Here is a 21021-nt window from a genome sequence, read left to right as displayed (position 1 = left end):
GCCAGCTGGCCCTCCAGTCTGCTGCCTCCTTGAGACTGAGACCTCACGGGGCACCAGGGATGTGCCACCACCTCTGTGTTCCGCTGAGCCCAGCCCACAACAGGGCCTGACTCCTGGGTTCAGCGACTACATGAGCACAGCCCACTCCACAGCTGAACACCTCAGAGCCTGCATGCATTTTAACCCCATAATTGCCGTGGGTTACCCATCTCTTTCCCAGACTCAGTGACTGCCATTTCCCCGGATGCAGGGAGGAAAGGTCTGGAAGCTCCACCTGGGCAGGTACCTAGGGCTGGCCGGCTGGTGGAAGACCTGGCTGACGGAGGGACCAGTGGGGAGCTAGAAGCGGCCAGAACTGGAATCCTTAGGGGGCCTCAGACACAGAAGCCGGTAAGGGCGTGGGGGAGGGAGACTGCTTGGAGCGGAGCCAGCCGGCTGCCTGCCTGCCCTTTGTCCTTATTCTCCTTTTCATCCTTGGCCTCAGAGTCCGGGAGTTTCTCAATGGAGCAGGCGCTGGGGAATGCTCTGCAGGGGGTGAGAGGGACGGCCCGCGAGGGGGGAGGGCATTCCAGGCATTCCTCCCTTCTTTCAGGACTCCGGCTGTGGGAGCAGAGGGGGAGCAGCGACCCAGCGCTAGAGGAAAGGGGTTTTCTTTGGAGGGAGAGAATAAAGGCCTTGGGGGTGTCTTCAGAGCAGGAGGGGACAGAGTTGGCTGGGGGAGGGGTAGGAGAAGAGGGGGAGAAGGGTGGAGGCCGGGCTCGTCGTCGCCAAAGCCTGTGCTCCCTTTGGGAAAGGCTGAAGCGCGAGCTGGGACTCCAGTCCAGGGCTCGTGCACCTGTGTGCGCTTAACAGGACCAGGGCAGAACTGCAGATGGGTGCCACGGGGGCCTCTGGGAGCTGAGACGGGTTTGGGGTCGTTGTGTTCTGTTTTTATGAGGCGCATTCTCTATTTCCCACCCTTGGCAGCCCGGGAGCCGTGTTTCAAGACCTGAGCCCCAGACACCGAGGAGACTGTTTCTCAGTCACTGTTCTGGTTTTTAATGGAGTGGTTCTGTCTGGTCGCAGAGGCAGGGTAGGGGAGCATCAGGCAGAAGGACCAGGGCAAGGAGTGGGGGAGCCAGAGACCCCTCCCAACCATGCAGCAGGGCCTGTGGATCCACAGAAGACCCCCTTCTCCCTGGTCAGTAGGGGATCATTGCAAAAATACTTCTCTGTTCACAGAACTTAGAAATCACGGTGAATTCACCCAGAACGTTACTGGAAACAGCAATTTTTTTTTTTTAACAAAAAAAACCCCACGCAGTTGAAAACATAAAAATAAATAAGGACATTCTAGGGCCCTGGAAGCCCAGAGAAATAGATACATCCATTCTCAGTAGCAGGAGCAGCTTGGAGGCCAGAGTTCAGTGTCTTTGAGGTTCAAGGTGGGATCCCGGGAAATCTGGGCCCCTGGAGATGTAGTTCAATAGCAGCCTGAGCCTTTTCAAGTCTTCTAGATTCAAAGCAGCAGCTGGAGGAGGCTTGTGCCCAGTTTGGAGCATGGGAAAGGGGGAAGAACCTTTGAGGAAACAGAGGTGTGTTCTCTTACTGCTAGGATAAATAAGGCAGGGGCACACCCTAGGAGACCACTCTCAGGGTGCCCAGGCACAGAAGGGGTGCCCTATTCCAGTGTTAGTGGTCAGTGGGGGTGGGGGTGTATACGTGAAAAGCTTCTAGCCTCTCCCTGGCAGGAAGCCACTTGGCACCTCCCACAAGACTTACTCATCAACACCAGCAGGGCCCTGGACAGGATCTATGGAGCTTAACCTGGCCTCGGTGGGGGCCTTCATTCAGCAGCCTCTCTCCTCCTTTCCCCTCTGTCTTCTTGGCTCCGTAGGGAACCAGCCACTGAAGACACTGAACCCTCAATGCACTTCACTCGCCACTTCCCACATCCAGCCCTCCTCAGGACTCAACCGCAAACCATCCCAGCTTTCTGCAGCTTTCTGCACTGGGATGCTGACCCTAGGAGGAGGGAAGCAGACATCTCCCCTGAGGTGCAGCCAGGTGCATCTTAGAGCCTGCCCCAGGGTGGGGGCCACCCTCCCCAGCTCAGCTGAGCTTCGAGTAGACCCCCAGGGCTTGTCGGTAGGCCTCTGTCACCTCCTGGCAGTCCACTAGGGAAAAGCAGCTAACCCCTCCCGGGTCCTGTCGCCAGCGTCTCAGGCCTCTGCTTCCAGGACCCTCTGAGGGGGGCTCCTCAAAGCCCATTAGGTTGTCCACAGACACACAGCCCCGCAGCAGGGGGTCGGGGAACCGTTCGGGCAAGTCCAGCTGGTCAAAGGACTCAGAGGACAGGATGCTGTCCTCACTCACAGCCCCTGAGGGGCGGCTGGCCCGGGCTGGAGGGCGGGGTGAGGCTAGTCCATCCAAGGAGCCGAAGACGGTGGGGGCGTTCAGCTCCAGGGCTGTGCGGGAGAACTTGCCATTGTGTTTCAGGATGCCCTTGCGATGGAGCAGCCCTGGAGCTGGGGGGGGTTTCTGTTCCACGGAGTCCCCAGTCACAAACACGTCACCTGCGTCCAAGAGCTCCCCAGACTCACTGGGTTCAGGAGAAGAGTAGTAGCCAGACTCCCGTTGCCGAGACTTCTTGAGGATGCCCTTCTTGGGGAGCAGGGGGGCGGCCTGTCCCGGGCCTGCAGGGTCTGAGCCTTGCTCAGGGTCCTCCCCGGCCTTCTCCGAAGAGGCCGATGCCTTCTTCTTGAGAATGCCCTTTGGCAGCTTGAGGTTGCCCTTGCCTGGACGAGGGGCAGTGTCCTCAGTCATGTCTGCCTGGAGAGACTGGGCCATGTCATTTTCTTTGCGGGACTTCTTGAGGGAATGCTCGCGTTCCAGGCTGGGCACCGCGCTCCCCCCTCCCGGCGCATGCTGCCTGAAGAAGCTGCAGACCTTGGCCCCGTTCTCCAGGAGGGGGCGGGAGGACCGCCGGAGCCAGTCAGCCATGGAGATCCGGCTGGAGTCGCCGCTCTGGTGGCCTCCCTCCTGCAGTGCCTCTTGCTCCCCTACACACGTGGCGTAGCCCCAGTTGACCCACCAGTGGCTCACCACATCCTCTAGGGTGGCCCGGCGGGTGGGGTTCACCATTAACAGCCACCGGATCAGGCCACAGGCATCTGGAAGACAGAAGACAGGGTCTCAGTTTGCGGCTGAGAGACTGGGCAGCCCCTGCCACTCGCTCGCCCTGTGTGGCTGCAGCTGTTCCCACCAGGGCTGCGTGTACCGCTGCCCAGGACAGCGCCCCTCTCCCCATTCCTGGACTCGGCCGCCATTTCCTCATCGCCCCACAGCCCTTCAGGACCAGTGGGGACTAGAGCCCTTTCATTGTCCTTGAATGTGAGCTGTTTTCTCCTCCCTTCAATTAAAATGCAACCCTCTGAAGGCAGAGGCTGTTTGGGGGAAGCCATCTGCACACCCCGCCTCCGCCTGCCCTCACAGATGTGATGGGACAACAGCAGAGGGACAGGAGGAGGCTGTAGCAAAGGGGATCTAAGTTAGACCTCAGGAAGCACTTCCCAAATATAATAAGCTCTTCCTTTCCCTTCCCAGAGAGGCCCCCTCCCTCCTCAGAGGTCACAAGGGAAACTGGGGGTTTCCCAGGAGGGGGTGATCAGATCTACTATGGCTTTGTGGTGAGGGGTGCCCTCTGACTTCAGTGCCACCATTTCATTCCTGCCTCAGGACCTGCATGAGACGCCCATGCCTCGCACTCACCAGAGGGTTTAGGCGGCTCCCGGTAGGCCCCATTGCTGATCTGTCTCACCAGCGTCTTGTGGTCCTGCCCATCAAAGGGCATGGTGCCGTGCACCAGGATGTACAGGAGGACGCCCAGGGACCAGCTGTCCACCTGAGCAGGAGAGGAGGGTCAGTGGGGACGCCTCAGGTTGGTAGGCATCCAGCCTCACCTGAACCCCCAAAGAAAGGGGTACATGCTGGATAGCCCAGAGACCAGAGAGAGCATCGAGGCCCACCTCCAGGTTAGTACACAGGGGCACAGGGGTGACACTGCAGAAGGGGAGGGTGTTGTCCATCACTCCTGCGGGAGGGGAGCCACAAGCACTAGAGCAGTGTTGGGGTCTTGTGGGCCAGGATGGGGTGGTTGTGAGGACATCACCTCTCCAGGGAGGCTGAGTGGGTGCTGGGAAAGGACATGGGAAGCAGGAAGATGGGGGGGAGAGAGAACTAGTCTGGGGGTTGGAAATGCAAATTCCAGTTCCAGCTTCGCCACTCTTGGCTAGAGACCAAGGAAATCACTACTTTAGAGGGGAGGGTGAAGGCGGGGCGGGGGGGAGGTGAGGCTGAGTTCTGGGCTCTGAAAAAAGGGAAAAACTAGGAAACCAGCCCTGTCTCCCGGGGCTTGAGTCACAGCAGACGGCAGTCGGCAGGCGCACCCACCTCTGGGCCTGTGTAGGGCTTCCCGTTGATGATCTCGGGTGAGGCATAGAGGGGGCTCCCACAGAATGTCTGCAGGAACTTCCCTTGGTGGTAGAGATTGGAGAGGCCAAAGTCAGCGATCTGCAGGATTGGGTCAGACAGAGGCAGGGGTCACGCCAAGGCCCATGAGCTTCTGCGGTTCTTGGCCTACCCCCGCCCAGGACCCAGCGGGAAGGCAGGCGTCTCATGACCCTGACCCCTTGCTGGCACTGCAATAGAGCTCACACCCGCCTGAGAAGAAAGCACTCGGAGGCTGTGTCCAGGAGGAGCACCTAGGTGGAGGCAGGGGAGCTCCGGCCCCTCGCTGCTCCCAACCCCTTGCAGATGCTGTCCTCTCCAGGACGCTCTCTCCTGACCACACACACCCTCCCGATGCAGCAGGCCCACCTCCCTGGGGTGGGGTGTCATTTGCCTCCCACGCTGCTCCCTGAGCTGACCTCTTCGCCCCTGTCTCCTGCAGCCCAGGTGTGACCTATAGGTGGGACTCAGGGGACACTGACTGAAGGAAGGGTCTGTGAGCCAGTCCCAGTAGCCACACGAGGCTCAAGCTGCCCTTCCCAGCAAAGGGCCCATGTCTGTGCCCATACCCGGCAGCACCCGGTGGCAAGAGCATGGGTTCCCACTGTAGCTGAGGAGCAGTAATGAAGCCAGAACCAAGACTGGGGCCATGGGGTTGCCCAGGAGGAGAACCTTCTTCTTCTTTTTTTTTTTTCTTTTCTTTTTTTTTTTTAAATTAATTTATTTATTTATACAAGCACTGGGTACAGTCAGAAGCACCGGAGGGTGAGAGAATTCACCAGAGCCAGAGCGGGGAGCAGAGCAGGCAGAAGGACCGAAGTACACTGCTGAGGGGAGCAGCGGGCGGCAGGAGAGGTCTGCGCGCCATGTGGGACCCTCCTCTGGTGGCCGGGGAGCAGCCGGGGATCGAACCTGCGCTGCAGAGGCCGCGGGCAGCTTCGCAACCCAGCGCTCAACCGCTGCGCCACCGGGGAGGCCCAGGAGAACCTTCTTACAGGAATCCCTGAGATATCTCATGCTGAGGGCTTAGGGGTCCCAACCCCAACTTCTTGCTTCCTGGAGAGACCCTTTCCCTGACCATGCGTGGCTCAAGGCTGAGGTCAATGCCCTAGGGTTCCCAACCTCTGACCCCAGAAGGGGTCATGTGTGCCCAGGGTGGTGCTCGTGAAACTGGCTCCATAGTTTATGGCTTTATTGGCCTCTTATCAAGCGGTTACTGGGCAAAGCCCATAACAAAGCAGAGGGCTGGGGCAGGTAGGGAAGTCCGTGCCTGTCCAAGTTCTATGGGTTTATAGAGGCCAGCACCCCTCCCCCTTGCAAGCATCAAAGCCAGCCCCACCTGCTCCGGGAAATGGCTGGATGAGGGGAATAAACTCGGTCAGGGGCACCTCAGGGCACAGGTCAGAGGCCTCCGGAGAAGGGACTGTGTTGTGGGCTTAGGAGATTCTGAGGGCCTGAGTACAGAGTCAGTCTTCCCAGGTACTGCAGGGGGCCAGAGCCTCCCCAGGTACTGCAGGGGTCAGCCCTGGCCATTTGTCCTTCCAGCCCTGAGAGCTGAGTTCATGAACTTCTCAGACCTAAAGGAACCATGCGGGCATGGGAACTCAGCAGCGGGCATGGGAACTCAGCAGCTGCAGAAGCTGAAGAGTGTGGTTTGGGGAACTCCCTAGTCAGAGCCGATTAAAGTGCCAGCATGTGTACTTGTGAGGAGGCCTCGGGCCATGGCCTCTCCTGGCCAGTCTTGAGGTTGTGAGCACAAGCTGACACGTGACGTCAGAGCTCTGGTCTGGGAGTCTGGTCTGGGAGTCAGCTGACCTCACCTAGCCCAGGCTCAGCTTCTTGCTAGCCACGGCAGCTTGTGCAGGCCCCCCTACTGAGGCCTCAGTGTTCCATCTATAAAAGAAGGCACTGGAATGGCTACAAGTTTAAACTTTGCTTAACTCTTCTGCAACCCCCAAGGGCTTACTTGACAAGGGACAGGGCAGAAAGACCGGCCAGGGGTGGGGAGCACCTGGAAACAAGAAGTGGGGCTCACCTTGATATTTCCATTGGCATCCAAGAGGATGTTCTCCAGCTTGAGATCCCGGTGCACCACCCCATTCTGAAAGAGGGAGGGGTGAGGGTCAGGGAAAGGTCACCAAGGAGGGAAGGGGATGAAAGTGGGGTAAACACAAGAGGGGCAAGAGGGGTGGGCACAGGTATGCTAGGAACACCTGTCCTTATTATCTCCCAGTGTGACAGATCATAGAACCCTCTAGCCCTGGCAAAGCCAGAGTGGCCGTTTCCTGGGTGGAGAGCCCAAGTCGCACCTGGCCTCTGCTTCTGTCTCCCTGAGTGAGCCTGCACAAGTCACCGGCTGTCTCTGGAGCCCCAGGAACCCCCCAGCCAGCGGCGCCCTGTGGGTGGGGGCTCACCTGGTGGCAATAGTGCACGGCCGAGACGATCTGCCGGAAGAAGTGGCGGGCGTCACGCTCGCTGAGCCGCGGCCGCTCGCTGATGTAGTCATACAGGTCGCCCCGGCTGGCGTACTCCATGACGATCACCATCTTGCTGCTGTTCTCAAACACTGGAGCAGGACAAAGTAGAGCGTCAGGGCCTAGAAGACACTGCTCCCCCAGGCTGGGAGGCACGCACTCCTCCCAGCCCCCAACCTGGCAGGATGCCCCTCCAGGATGTGGGGACCAGGGTGGGAGGCCTTTGAAGTGCCTTTGAAGTGTCAGCAGCCACCAGGCAAAGGCAAAGCCAAAGCACCGGGCTCCCCTTTCCTCTCTTGAAGGTCAGGCTTTCGAGGATTCTTAAAGTGATCCTGCACATGCCCAGGAAGGCAGCCCCAGCTCAGGGGGCACGAAAATTCAGACTCTACAGCAGCCCCCACTACCCTTGGCCTGCAACCAGGGGCAAATTCCATACATCCATGAGGATGCGGGTTTGGGGACTGAATCACTGCCTCATCACTCACTAGTTGGGTGACCTTGGCAAGTTATTCCACCATGGTGCCTCAGTTTCCTCACATGAAAAATGTAATAAATAATCACATAAATAAAGAAGGTAATAAATATAGGAAACTCACAAGGCTGGAGTAAGAAACAGACAGAAGTCAGTGAGAGCTGCGGGGCAGGCTGAGCAAACTGGCACCAGGTCTGACATCTAAGCAAGCACTCAGTGATTGGCGCCTACTGTTTAGACTTACTATAAGGCTCATGCACACACTTGAAAAATAAGACTTGGGGCCTCACTGGTGGTATAGGGATTCAAGTCTCAGCACTATCAAGCTATCGCCAGCCACTGCAGCATGAGTTTGATCCCCGGCCAGGGAACTGACCCACATGGTGCAGCAGACCTTCCTGTCTCGCCAGCTGCTCCCCTCAGCAGTGTATTTCAGTAGATCTGCCTGTTCTGCTCCCCACTCTGTCTCTGGTGAATCCTCTCACCCCCACTTCTCTGGCCTACACCCCAGTTTTTGTATGCATAAATAAATAAAATAAATCTTTCAAAAAATAATAAAATATCTGGTGATTAATTGACTGACTGGGCTCCTGGCAGTCAGCCTGCCCCAGCTGGCTCATCTCCACGCGTAGGAGGGCCCCATCTTGTGTCTCAGACCTTGTCTGGCCCCAGACCTCTGGAAAGGTAGGGAAGGGCCAGCTCACCAAACTGGCCCCTCAGCTGGGTGTGTCAGAGCACATATGTCCATGACACTGCATCTTTGTGTCAAACGGGTCCTATGAGTCCAGCTCACCCAGCCAGCCCCAGAGCTATTGCTGTGTAAAATCTGTGAGAAGGAGCTCAGGGAGGAGGTTTCTCCCAAGAGGAGTTCCAGCTGCCAGACTGTTAGAGACATGGCCAGGAGGACTGTGCTTTTTCCCAGGGGCACACAAGCAAGTGGCCTTGATCCATACTGGCCCAGGCCCTTGGGGCTGCCTCATTGAGACTAACCCAGTGTCTTTGTGCCATGGAATTAGGGAGTAAGAGCCAGCTGGGGCACATTCTAGGAAACCCCTAGCTTAGAGGTCAGTGCCCAGGACTGGAGCCTCCTTTTCCCCCTCTTCCTGCATCTCCTGATGCCTGCTGTGGAGAGGGGGGTGTCCCTGGGGGCGCTCTGCTGGACACTCAGTGACCATGACCTCCCTGTTGCTGAATCTGAAGATTTAGGACAAACCACATCCTGGACTTCAAAGCTCAGTTTCTGGCCTTACTGGAGATATGGATGTGGGGGAAATCGCAGAGGCACACATGCACACACACATATACCCTGTCCAATCACCGATCTCAGCTCTGCCAGTGGCCCACTCTTCCCTGGGGGAAATACACAGATCAATTAGCCTTCTCAGCTGCTTGCCTGGGCTCCTCATGGACCAGGCTCAGACCATAGGGCCTGGTCAGTGGCTTTGCTCTTGATCTAGGAAGAGAATCTGAAAGCTAAAACCTTTCTTACTTGCACCCTGCAACTTCAGACAGAGGCAAAGCCACAGGCGCTCTACCTTCCCTCCTGCTGCCTCTGCTACCCCTCATTTCCTGTCTAATTGCTATTATGTAAAGACCTGAAGCAGACAGGTGTGTGTGGGAGGAGGCTCCCCCTCTTTCCCTCCTCACCCTCTCTTGCTTGCTTTGTTGTCTGGGTCACAGGGACCAGGGCAGCTGGAGTGGAGAGCCAGCACTGATGTCAGAGGAGAGAAGGCTGAGATAGATGAGGAAGAGGCAGGAGCCAGCCCCTGGCAGAATGATTCAGAACGCAGGTCAGACTCTGAGAGGCCTGCTTCTTGGGATGTATGAAGGAGAACAGCACCCACACACCTGAGACAGGTGCAGGCCTATGTATATTTCGCCTCCCCCGGATTGCTAAGAATCCAGCGGGTTGGGGAGGTAGCATTCAAGTATGGAAACCCTAACAATAACAACACAAAGCCCACACTCTGTTAGGTTCCTCCTCTGAGCCAAGCCATCCATGGCATTTAACTTGAACTTTGTGACTACCTGTGATGTGGGTGGGGTTATCAGGAACTGGGGCCCTAAGCAGAAATGAAATTATTTGCCCAAACCCATACAGCTGGTTTCACTTCCAACTTTTGCCTGACTCTAGTGTCTATGTCCTTTTAGACTTTGTGCCATCTGATCTGACTGCTCCTACACACACACACACACACACACACACACACACTCTTGTATACACTAATCCCACATGTGCACACCCATGCTCACAAGTGCACACTCACTCCCAGCTTCAACCACCCCCCCTCTGTACCTTCATGGATGGCAATGATGTGGGGGTGGTTAAGTGATGACATGATCTCAATCTCCCGCCGAATATTAATCAGATCTTGCTCATCCTTGATTTTGTCTTTCCGAATCAACTTGATGGCCACCTGGGAACAGAGAATGCAGGAGAATGAGAAAGCTCTAGCATGAAAAGTGCCCCGAGGACACTCAAGAGAGCCTTGAGTCCGCTGGGCTGCCTGAAGCGGCTGCATCTAGAGATGCAGGGTGGCAGAGAGGCTGGAGAGCGCCCTTTCTAGACAAGGCTTTCTCCTCTGTTGGGTGCAGTCTATAGCACAGAAAGGAAACGGGCTTCTTAACAAGGAAGCTGACAGACTGCATTCGCTAGGCCAGTGCTTTCTGGCTTACAAAACAATGCAACTACACTTTGAGGACAAGGATGGGCCCATGTTGCTCCCCACTGGAGACTGAGCACAGAGCCTGGTACACCGTTGAGTGACCATGTTGCCCTGGTAAATAAACTGACCTTCACAACAACCCTGGGAGGTAGGCACAGAAAGTATCATCATCCCCACTTACAGGCGAGGAAATCGAAGCCGAGAGAGGCTAATGACTGCTCAAAGTCACAAGGTCTCTAATGGGCAGGCGCACATGAGCCTTGAACACATGCTGATGAAATAAACTGGACACAAACATGAGTATTGTACAGTTTCCCTTAGATGAGGCAACTAGAACTGGCAAAGCCCTAGGAGGGAAAGCAGAAGATTGGTTATCAGAGCTAGGGAGTGGTGGAGATAGGGGTGGTGGAGTGGGAGAGTACTGTTTATCGGGTGCAGAGTATTTCTTTGAGGTGATGAGAAGGTTCTACAAATGGGAAGCGGTGATGGTTGCACAATGTTATGAATGTTCTGAATATGTCACTGAATACTTAAGATGATTAAAATCGCAAGTTTTAATTTTACATTGGTTTAATTGCCCCAAAAATCACCTACAAAACCAACAGTCTCTTCAGTCTAGGTGAGAAATATCCCTTCCCTGGCAACTAACAACAGAGAGATAAACAGAGTCCTCTGGGTTTTGCTGTCTTGTCTGTAGGGTGAAAACAGTATATAAGGACTGCCCCTTGGTGGCATGTGGTAGGGTCAGGAAGGGTGGGGTGTGGCAAGAGGAAATGGAGAAATACTTGCCAAGAAGAAGCTTTAGCAAAGCTCTCAGAGACCGTGGAGTTTTGCTTCCTTTCAGCAGCAGCGCTGACAAGGGGCCAGGGCATGTGCTGTGTGTGTGAGGCACTGCCAGGGGACTGGGCATCCAGGTTCTCCTCCTGACTGTCCCTGTGGGAAGACTAGGTTTGCTTCTCTGTGAAATAAACTAAGGCATCTGAGGAGCTTTCCTGTGTGTGCTGAGTCTGTGGGACACACCTACAAATGCCACGGGCCCTCAGAGACTGACATGACATCCGGTGCTGGCCATGGGGTGGGTGTCACGGGCTGCTCCTGATAAGCCTCTCCAGGACACAAACCATAAATACAAGACTTCCTCTTCATGGAAGATGGCAAGTTATGAGAAATGAAGACACAGACTGAGGCAGACTGTGCTTACTCAATTTCCCAGGAGAGTTTGCCTCCACTCAAGGTTCAAAGAATACAGAAAAAAGGGACCCTCTGCTCCAGGGGAGGGGCCTCTAATCCAGCCTTTCACAGGACTCTGGAGGCAGACAATGGCCTCTGGCTAGAAGGGACAGCAGCCAGGCAGGCCTGTGTTCCCTCCCCATTTGATAAGAATGCGGAACAGCCCTAATCCTGTAAGAGGAGCTGCTCACAATGCCCGTGGCCAGGTCACCCCGGCAACGGGCTGAGCCAAGGATGGCGTGCCCTCCGACCACTCCTCCCCCTGCTGCCTCAGTGAAAGCAGGGAGGCTGGGCTCTCCAGCCTTCCCAGAGCAGGGCCTGAGGACAATGGCAGGGGGAGGGAAGGTCACCTTGGAGCCTCTTCCCCAAGATGCTGGAGAGGCCCAGGTTGCAGCTGGTGGGAACACAGGGGGCACAGAAATGGGGCTGCACCTCAGGCACCCCCTTCACACCCCCACCCATTCTGCTCCAAATCACCCCAGGAAATTAAGCAAAAAAAAAATCTCTGGCTTAGAACTGGACAGAGGGGATAGGAAGGAAGGTTCTTGAATCCTCCTCCAACTACAAAGCACTCTCTTTTGGACTGAGCCTGCAGCATCCTTCCGGCTGTCCTTTCTCTCCAAGACACTCAACTCTCCCTGAAGGACTAATTTAATGGACGAGTTCTTTTCTTTCTAAAATCCTTTGCTTTTAAAATCAGACAACAGATAAAAAGTGTTCTGAGGGCCTCCCCGGTGGCGCAGAGGTTGAGCGCTGGGTTGCGAAGCTGCCCGCAGCCTCTGCAGCGCCGGTTGGATCCCCGGCTGCTCCCCGGCCACCGGAGGAGGGTCCCGCATGGCGTTCAGACCTCTCTTGCCGCCCGTTGCTCCCCTCAGCAGTGTACTTCGGTCCTTCTGCCTGCTCTGCTCCCTGCTCTGGCTCTGGTAATTCTCTCACCCTCCCGTGCTTCTGACTGTACCCACTGCTTGTATAAAAAACAAAAAAAAAAAAACAAAAAAAAAACTTTATAAAAAAAAAAAAGTGTTCTGAGCTCTTCAGAGACAAAGGGCCATAAAATTGTAATAATAGTGAAAACAGGCACATATAAATCATATATCTAGATAATAAAGCAGAAATACACCTGTGTGCTTACAATGTACACAGATACAAACACCAGGCACATTTTGGCTATACAACTGTATACACACAAATGTACACAACAGGAAGATAAATCAGCACAGACTTGGGGGGCAGGGGAGAACACTAAAAAAGCAAGACCTAGAAGAAATGAGATTTAAAAAAGGATCTCGGGCCTCCCTGGTGGCTCAAGGGGTTAAGCACAGCACTATGAAGCTATTTGCAGCCACTACCCCCCCCCACCCACCTCCATGCGGCCAGGGAGATATTCACATGTCTCAGAGACCTCTCCTCTCCTGACTTGCCCGCTGCTCCCCTCAGCAGCGTATTTCAGCAAATCTGCCGGTTCTGTTCCCAACTCTGTCTCTGGTGAATTCTCTCACCCCTCCCTTCACTTCTGGCTTGTATGCATAAATAAATAAATCTTTAAAAAAATAAAATAAATAAAAAAAAATCTCAATGATGCTAGGAGTCGGGTAGTACACACACAAGTGGAACCCCGAGATCCATTTGATTCTAAATCAAAATTGTTGACGCTCAATGAACAGTCCTAGCCTCCTGGGAGCTCATGCTCTGGCCTCACAAAGTGGGTCAAGGACCCCCAGTTATCTACATCAGGCCCTTGGACAGCACTGCTTGGCTGGCACTTTTCAGGAAGGAAATCAGTGATGTCATTAGGCCTTCACTAGCTCCAAGCAGGTGCAGACAAGAAGAGCAAGACAGCATGACTTGTGTGGGGGGGAAGGGGTACAGGCACTGTTCCCGACCTATCTCTGTTCCATGGAACAAAGCCCCAGATCTCTAGGGCTAGCCTGTCAAGCAAATTAGAACTAGCTCAATCCTAGACCGAGCTCTGCATACAGAAAGCAACAAAGAAATGTTAACTGGTGAAATCAAAACTATTTCTTGATTAAGTCACTGGGCTGAACCCTGACCGATGCTACTGATGCCTAGATAGGAGTTTCTACCTTACTTTCCAGGCATGGGTGGAGAGGCAACCTTGATGACAGGAATTGATTCAGAGGACCTTTGTCCTCATCTGCAAGATGACTGAGCAACCATTTTCTGGAATAAAAATTTACTGGCAAGAGCCCAGAAGGAGCATAACACCCAGATGGATCACCCAGAGGTAGGAAGGCCTGGAGACAATCCTACTCATCTCAGCACAATCACTAATTACCACCCTTTTTACTCTGCAAAGTTTAGATGATCTATTTTTGACCACCTACTCACAGGGGGCACAAAGTGACTGTGGGAATGAGAATACCAGGAGTCAGCAGCCCCACTATCCAATCCTTACCTAGCTAAGCATCCCAAGGTGCTCCACTTCAATGATCTGGCTGATTGGCACACCAGTTTTAATGGCCTCGTCTAACAAATGAAAGGGCATTTATTCTCCAAACATGTGCTGAATGCCTGTGGTGTGTCTGATGCTAGGTTAGGTATTGGCAATTCAGCACAGACTGGACAGTCCCTGTGCAAGACCCTCATCCATGGAAGGATGGCAATTACATCACCTGCAGTCTAGTGTGATGAATGCAACAGTTGTGATCCCTGCTTGCCCAGGGGCTCCAGGAGTATAGGAGAGAGGTTTCTTTGCCTGGAGGAGCAGGAGAAACAATCTCTGGGAAAAAACTTTGCTTTAGACTGAAGGATGGGGGCCTCTCTGGGGTGCAAGGGGTGAAGCACTGCACTATGAGGCGATCCCCAGCTGAGTTCAATTCCCTGCTGGCCAGGGAGCAACCCACATGGGCAGCAGACCTCTCCTGACTCGCCTGGCCCCACTGCTCCTCTCAGCAGTGTACTTCAGTCAGTCTGCCTGTTCTGTTCCCCACTCTGTCTCTGGTGAATCTTCTCACCCCCCACATCTCTAGCCCGTACCACAGCTCTTGTATCCATAAATAAATAAATCTTAAAAAAATAAATTATTAGACTGAAGGATGCCTGGGGTTTGCTGAGCCAAGGGGGCCTAGTGTCAGGGGAGTGGGCTAGGGAAGGGCAATAAAGGCATTCAAGACAGAAACAAAGGTTTGAGCAAAAGACCAGAAAAAAAGACCGCATACAAATGTGCACATTAGGACCGCTAAGCTGCCTTCCAGACTCTAGCTTCAAAACAGGGAACCAGCTGTTAGTCAGGGAGGCACTAGCTTATGCAGAGGCCCCAGCTACATTTCTGTTAACCTGCCTGAGCAAGAGTCCTACGGATTCTGTCCCAGTGACTCTCGGCCACAGAGCCCTGCATGTTGGAAAGGCAGCAGGGCTGATTTTCTGTGGAGTCCAGAAAGGGTGCTGATGGCTGCAAGGTTCCTGGAAAACAAGCAGGTACTACTAGGGTCCAGGGTGGAAGGAGAAGCTGACATTGCAGAAGATGCCCTGCCTCTGGCCCCTGGAGAAAGAAATGTGCCACCCACCTCTGCCTACTGGGGCCAGGGCACCCCCATCCCACTTACAGACACACATACACGTGGGAGAGACAGTACCAGGGCTCAAGGGGCTCCACGCTGCCTCCCTGTTAGGAACTCAGATCAGGAGTGAAGTTTTAGAATAAGATCTAGAGATGCTGGCTCCAGGTGTGGGCGAGAGTATTACAAACCAGGCAGCTAACGTCAGGAGCAGAAATCCTTGACTCCTCTCTGGCCTTTGACAGAGCAGCTTAAGTCTGGGAGGTAGGGCAGGGAGCTGGAGGATGACCCACTTAGATAATGGGCAGGGTAGAGCTGGGTCTGGGGGTAACTCACCATCCCAGGAAGCCTCCCTGAGAACCAGGCAGAGAGAGGGAATGGGCTCTAAAAGGAGTCTGAGCTGCCTCCCCTACCTCCCTGACGTTCAGGCTGTGTCCACCCATAGCCCACTCTGCCAGCTCTCAGGCAAGGAGCTTTCTGCCCTGCCAGCTTGTGTGGTTTGGCCAGAGCCCAAGGGCGAGTCTCCTGCAGCCAGGGCCTCCCTCCCTGCTGCTGAGCAGGCAGGTGCAGGAGGAGCTGGGAGGGGGTGTGTCCCCAGAAGAGGCCTTTGGCAGTGGCTCTGGCGGGAACAGGGGAGGAAGGAGAGATTAGCACAGTGAACAAAGCAGAGACCAAAGTGTTTTGACTTAAAGAAGCTGAACGCAACCTGTTCTCTTGCTCAGGGAAGGACAGACCCAGAATGGGTGGCCCCCAGGAGAGGGAGGGGAGGAGCTAGTCAAAGCCAGTCCTGCCGGGGTAATGACACTATCTCATCTATTGCTGTGCTGAGCCCTTTACAGAGATTATCATATTTGATCTTATGAGAACCCCCACACAGTAGGACTTATTATAGTCCCCACTTTACAGATGAGAAAGCAGAGAGAGGGAGATACTAGTCACACGGCTGGTAAGCAGCAAAGAAGGATCTGAACCCTCTGAGCTAAGCAGCCTTATTCTTTTAAGAGGTGGCAACATGACAACTTTTATTCCCAATGAGTTTAGACCAAGCAACCAGAAACACTATTTTTTCCTCTCTCAATTTTCCTCCTCCTCTGGCACAACAATTTTGATCTGCAGCTGAGAGAGCAGGGTAAAGAGATTAGCAGCCTCAAGTTCTCTCTGTCCTGACCAGAAAACTCATCTTTTGTTACAGAATGAGCATAAGAAATTATTGCAGAATGCTTATACCTGAGCTGGTAAAGTGAACATCATGTGGAGGAAGTTTTTTTTTTTTTTAAATTCAAAGTAATATATATGGAGGAAGTTTCCAGAAAGTTCTCATGAAATATCCAGCGGGGCTCATGAAATGCTGAGGCTGTTGGGGTGGCCACTCCAGTGCCTCCAAGGCACCCGAGGGTGACATCTGTAGCTCATGACACAATCAGCTCATGTTTGCTGTGGTCAGCTGAGGGCCACCAAGGGCCGTGATCTGAGTGTCAGTTGGGCAAGGGGCCACAAGTGACAGTGATGTGGAGGTTATATGCTCAATTTGTGCTAAACTTGAAAACACTGCATGGAGGTACTAAAGAGTAGGGAAGATTTAACATTTTTAAAAAAGATTTATTTATTTACACATAGAAGAATAGGGGTATCGGCAGAGGTGTGTGTGGGGGGTGAGAGGATTCACCAGAGACACAGTAGGGAACAGAACAGGCAGACTGACTGAAGTACACTGCTGAGGGGAGCAGCGGGCGAGACAGGAGAGGTCTGCTGCGCCATGTGGGTCAGCTCCCTGGCTGGATAGAACTCAGTAGTGGTGATAGCGCTGAGACTTAACCCCTTGGCCACCAGGGAGGCCCAAGATTTAACATTTTGAAGGCCACCTTGGATTATTTTGCTTCTTTCTAGATATGAATTGCACTTGTATTTAAATATCTAATAAAGGGGCCTCCCCGGTGGCGCAGCGGTTGAGCGCTGGGTTGAGAAGCTGCCCGCAGCCTCTGCAGCGCTGGTTCGATCCCCGGCTGCTCCCCGGCCCCTGGAGGAGGGTCCCGCATGGTGCCAGACCTCTCCTGCCGCCCGCTGCTCCCCTCAGCAGTGTACTTCAGCCCTTCTGCCTGCTCTGCTCCCCGCTCTGGCTCTGGTGAATTCTCTCACCCTCCCGCACGTCTGACCGTACCCAGTGCTTGCATAAATAAATAAATAAATTAAAAAAAAAAAAATAAATATCTAATAAAGGCTAATACAGGAATGAGGTCAGAATCAAACAAATTGCAATGATGGGATCTTAAGTGGTAAAAAATTCTTAAGGCTAGATTTTAAAGACAACTGCTCTCTGAAGCCTTGCCAGCTGGAGGTCCTGAATCTCTGGCTGCCTGTGAGCATCCACCTCCCTCAGGTGCACAGCTTAAGCAGCCTTCTTGCCCGGGTGGAAACGGGAATGTGGTGCCATCCACCCACTCAGGATCCCTCATCTTGGTCCTTGTGTGTGGGGGTGGGGCTGGTTCCCCAGGATGCCTCCCACTCTCAGCACTGCCTGGAGCTCTGGGAAAGGCAGCAGAGCCAGGGTTGGGGCTGGGGTGGAATGACAAAGCACACTGAGACAAGCCCTGGCTCAGCTCACGGCCAACTCCCAGCCCAAGACTATTTGTCATCCAGGGCCTGGGGCAGTCAAGTCAGGAGCCTACCCTGCAGGAGTCCCACTAAACCAGCCCAGAAGTCACACCCCTTCTCTGGGCCTCAGTTTACCCATCTGTCAATGAAGAAATGGGACCATCTCATTTTCAAGCTTTTAAAAGTCCTTCCAATCCAATCTACTAATCCAATATATAAAATACACAGATACACCATTGCCAATATCACTGTCCACTTGGACACCCCCTCAAGCATCATGGTACCCCTGGAGTAAGGTTTCCATGCAGATCATCCACAAAGATTTGGTGGGCTCCACCATCCAGGGGCCCCCAGCAGGTGCTTTTCTCTTTAGGGGGAGGGGTGATTAGGAGAGCTGGGAGAGTCAGGAGGAAATGTCATTTGGATACCAGGAATGTACTCAGAGACTAGAAGATCCAGAGCAAATATTTGTCTTTCCTTTGATGCTCTCCTGAAGTAGCTATTAGTTCTGCCCACCCCACCTCCTACCCCTCCCTCTGGACAGTCCCATCTGGCCCCTGAGATCTCATCTAGGCTGGCTGGGAATGAGAGTGTGCTAGAAAGCTGTAGGGAAAATTGGGGTGGGAGTCAGCCTGCAGGCTTTCCTCTAAATTGAGCCCCCACCAACATTCTCAGTTCATTTTAGGGAGGTCTTGGGCATCTCCATGCTGCTGTCCCCACTGAAGTATCCTGAAGCCCAGGACCCTGTTCTTCCAGGGAGACAATCAGCCACGGAAGTGGGGGTGGGGTAGGGAAGAAGACTCTTCCAGAATGGAGAAACCATTAGCACAGCAGGTGACTGCTCCTGGACGAGGAGGGGATGCTGAGCAAGTTCCCCACAGAAGAAGCTGGATCTGTGGATCAGGGAGGCTCAGAGCTGGTCTCCTTGCTCTTTATCTTGGATCCCTGCCTACAATCAGAGGCTTGAGACTGGGAGAATCTTCTGAATTCTCTCTATTCTGATGTAATAAGAGCTGGAATTCCTGCCTACAGCCATTGAGGTTTGAAAACTGAAAGCTGGCTTACCTCATTCCAGAATCAATGAGATCTCTCTCTCTCATACCTGCGCACACACGCACACACACACGCGCACACACACACATACACAACCTGCATGCAGTGACCAGTCAGGAAACTGATGGGATTGCTGAGCTTCAACCAGTTTCCCTGTTTCTGGGTTACCCCAGTCCCCTCACCCCAGTCCCCACAACCCAGTCTCATGCTTTTGCTCCCCCTCCCTGCCCCACAAGCCACAAGCTTCTATTTTCCATCTAAACCCCTGACGAAGCATGGGCCCAGCAGTCTCAGGCCTCGGCCCTTACCTGGCCCTCATACTGTATAGAAAGAGAAAGAAAAGGAAAGCCAGGAAGTCCATGATTGCCCAATAGCTGTAACCTGGCAGCGGGTAACTGGGGACAGTGCCAGGCGTTAGCAAGAAAAACACACTCAGTCCCATTGATGGAGCCACTGTTCACCCCCTTGCTCCAGCATCCACTCTTTTTCACCAATGAAATGACTTCTTGAATTTCAAACCAGCTACTGGCTGCAAAAGCAAACAATCTGGGGAGGCAACTGCTGCTTTAGCTGATAAGGTAAACCGTGGCCACACACATGTGTGCGCGCACACACGCTTCTCAGCGCCCAACACAGACCACTAGACCACAAGCCCTGAAAGACTTGTTAAAATGCCATTATTTAGCCCCACCCTAGACCTTCAGAATAAACCCCCCTACGTGGAAAAACCGTCAGCATTTAAAAGAGGCCCCTCAGGTGGTTCTTAAACACATTAAACTCAAGTTCGAGTTTAACTAACTTTTGTCAAGTTTGCCCTCCATTCAGAGCTGCCTTTCCAGACAGAAACATCAGTTCTCACTATGGGTTCTGTGTGTCAGAAAATATGAATCTGCATTCGTAGTTCATTCAGCCCTCACAGCAGCTGGGGAGGGAGGCGGTATTTTCTCTGTTTTTTGCAGGCAGAGAGACCAGTAAGCTGCTCAAGGTCACACAGATTACTACCCCCACTACTACCACACACCAAATTAACAGGGCACATTTCTGAAAAGGCCCCAAATCCAAAGGTATTTGGGCCCAGTGGTCTTGTCCAAATGGATCAGAGTCTGGTTTGACATTTTCCAGAACAACCACCAAAAAACCCTAAATCACTTTGATTCCATTTTCGGTCTGAAAAGGACCTAAGTGTCAAACCCATCCCCCACTCACCCGCAGCTCTCCCTAGTAGGCAGGGAAGGGGGCTAGACTACTAGAAATGAGTCAGGCACTGGACAGCTCGTTCATTCACTGAACCACAAACTCATTTATTCACTAACCCCCTACTAAGATCAGGTGCCTGGACTTCCTCTTCCCCACTCCACTCTATTGGGGAGTCTGTTCCAAGCAAATTCAACTTAAGTCCCATCTGCTTTCCGGGGCCTTCATCCCAAGAGGGGTCCCTATTGTGTTCGATGTGGGCCCCACGCCCACTCTCCGCCTCACACATCTGCTGCCACCACCTGCTGTCGGGGTGTTCCAGGCCCGGGAGCACCCTGTCTACAATCAGGGACCTGCCCTGGAGCCCGCGGCCCCCACACGTGTGCAGTCTCGGCGTGGAAGGGCTGGCCGGTGGCGACTCCACGGAGCAAGACGCGAGCGCCCCGTCCACCCTCAGTCAGTCCCTCGGGCTCCGAGGCGGGGGCGCACTCACCAAGCGCCCGGACTTCTCCCTCGCCTTCTTCACTTTCCCGTAAGTGCCCTTGCCCAGGGTCTCCAGGAACTCGTAGCGATGCCGCAGGTTGTGCTTGTGGTGGTGCCGCTTCACCGCCTGCTTCTTCATCAGGGGCTTGGGCGACTTGATGAGCCCGTCGCCCAGGGGCGCGGGCAGCTCCGCGGCGGGGGCAGCGGCGGCCGCGGGGCCGGGCCGGCGCGCCGGGGGAGAGCCAACGACTCCATGGCGAGCAGGCGTGAGCGCGGCGAGGGGGACCGGCCGCACGTCCGCCGCCCGGCCTGCAGCAGCGGCCGCCCCGAGCGCACGCCGAGGCGCGGGGCTCCGACCGGCTATAAGCGGCGAGGCGGCGGCCGGCCACGCCCCCCGCGCCCATTGGCCCGCCCGCCGGCTGTGTGACCGCGGCCGCTCTCATTGGCTCGCCGCCCTCCCCGCTCCCGCGAAAGGTGTCAGCGCGGCCCGGGCCGGAGAGATCTGGAGGGACGGGACAGGAGAGCAGGGGACGCCGTGGGGGCTGCCTGGCGGGCTGGTACTACTGAGGTCTGGGCTTTTCGAGCCTCCCTGGAATTGCTCTTGCCTCGGAGTAGCGCTGGGCTCCGCTTCTGGGTCCCGGTTCCAGTCCCCCGTGGTGCTTCTATTGGTTGCGTTCTCAGCAGCAGGGGACCCCCCCTCCCCGCCAGCTACAGACAGCCGAGTACGTCTCCATTCTGTCATTTGCTTCTCTCAGTCAGAATCTATAAAGTCCCTTTAAGATTATAAGTGGGGGGCCTCCCCAGTGGCGCAGCGGTTGAGCGCTGGGTTGCGAAGCTGCCCGCAGCCTCTG

General features: G+C 54.4%; 1 protein-coding gene across 1 annotated transcript; it reads right to left on the bottom strand.

Annotated features, from left to right (window-relative positions):
* Positions 1–1515: 1515 nt before the first annotated feature.
* Positions 1516–20425, bottom strand: NUAK2 (NUAK family kinase 2). Its single transcript, XM_037496428.1, is given in 8 exon segments — positions 1516–3152; positions 3751–3883; positions 4432–4551; positions 6524–6589; positions 6903–7054; positions 9731–9851; positions 20181–20381; positions 20384–20425. Coding segments are annotated over 8 exon segments (1896 nt in total). The 3' UTR covers positions 1516–2091.
* Between the last annotated feature and the right edge of the window lie 596 nt (positions 20426–21021).

The sequence above is a fragment of the Talpa occidentalis genome, unplaced genomic scaffold (genome assembly GCF_014898055.3).
Source record: "Talpa occidentalis isolate TD23 unplaced genomic scaffold, MPIMG_talOcc4v2.1 talOcc4.8, whole genome shotgun sequence".
Taxonomy (NCBI): Eukaryota; Metazoa; Chordata; class Mammalia; order Eulipotyphla; family Talpidae; genus Talpa; species Talpa occidentalis.
The sequence above is the reverse complement of the archived record's forward strand: the minus strand, read 5'-3'. Positions and strand labels throughout refer to the sequence as shown.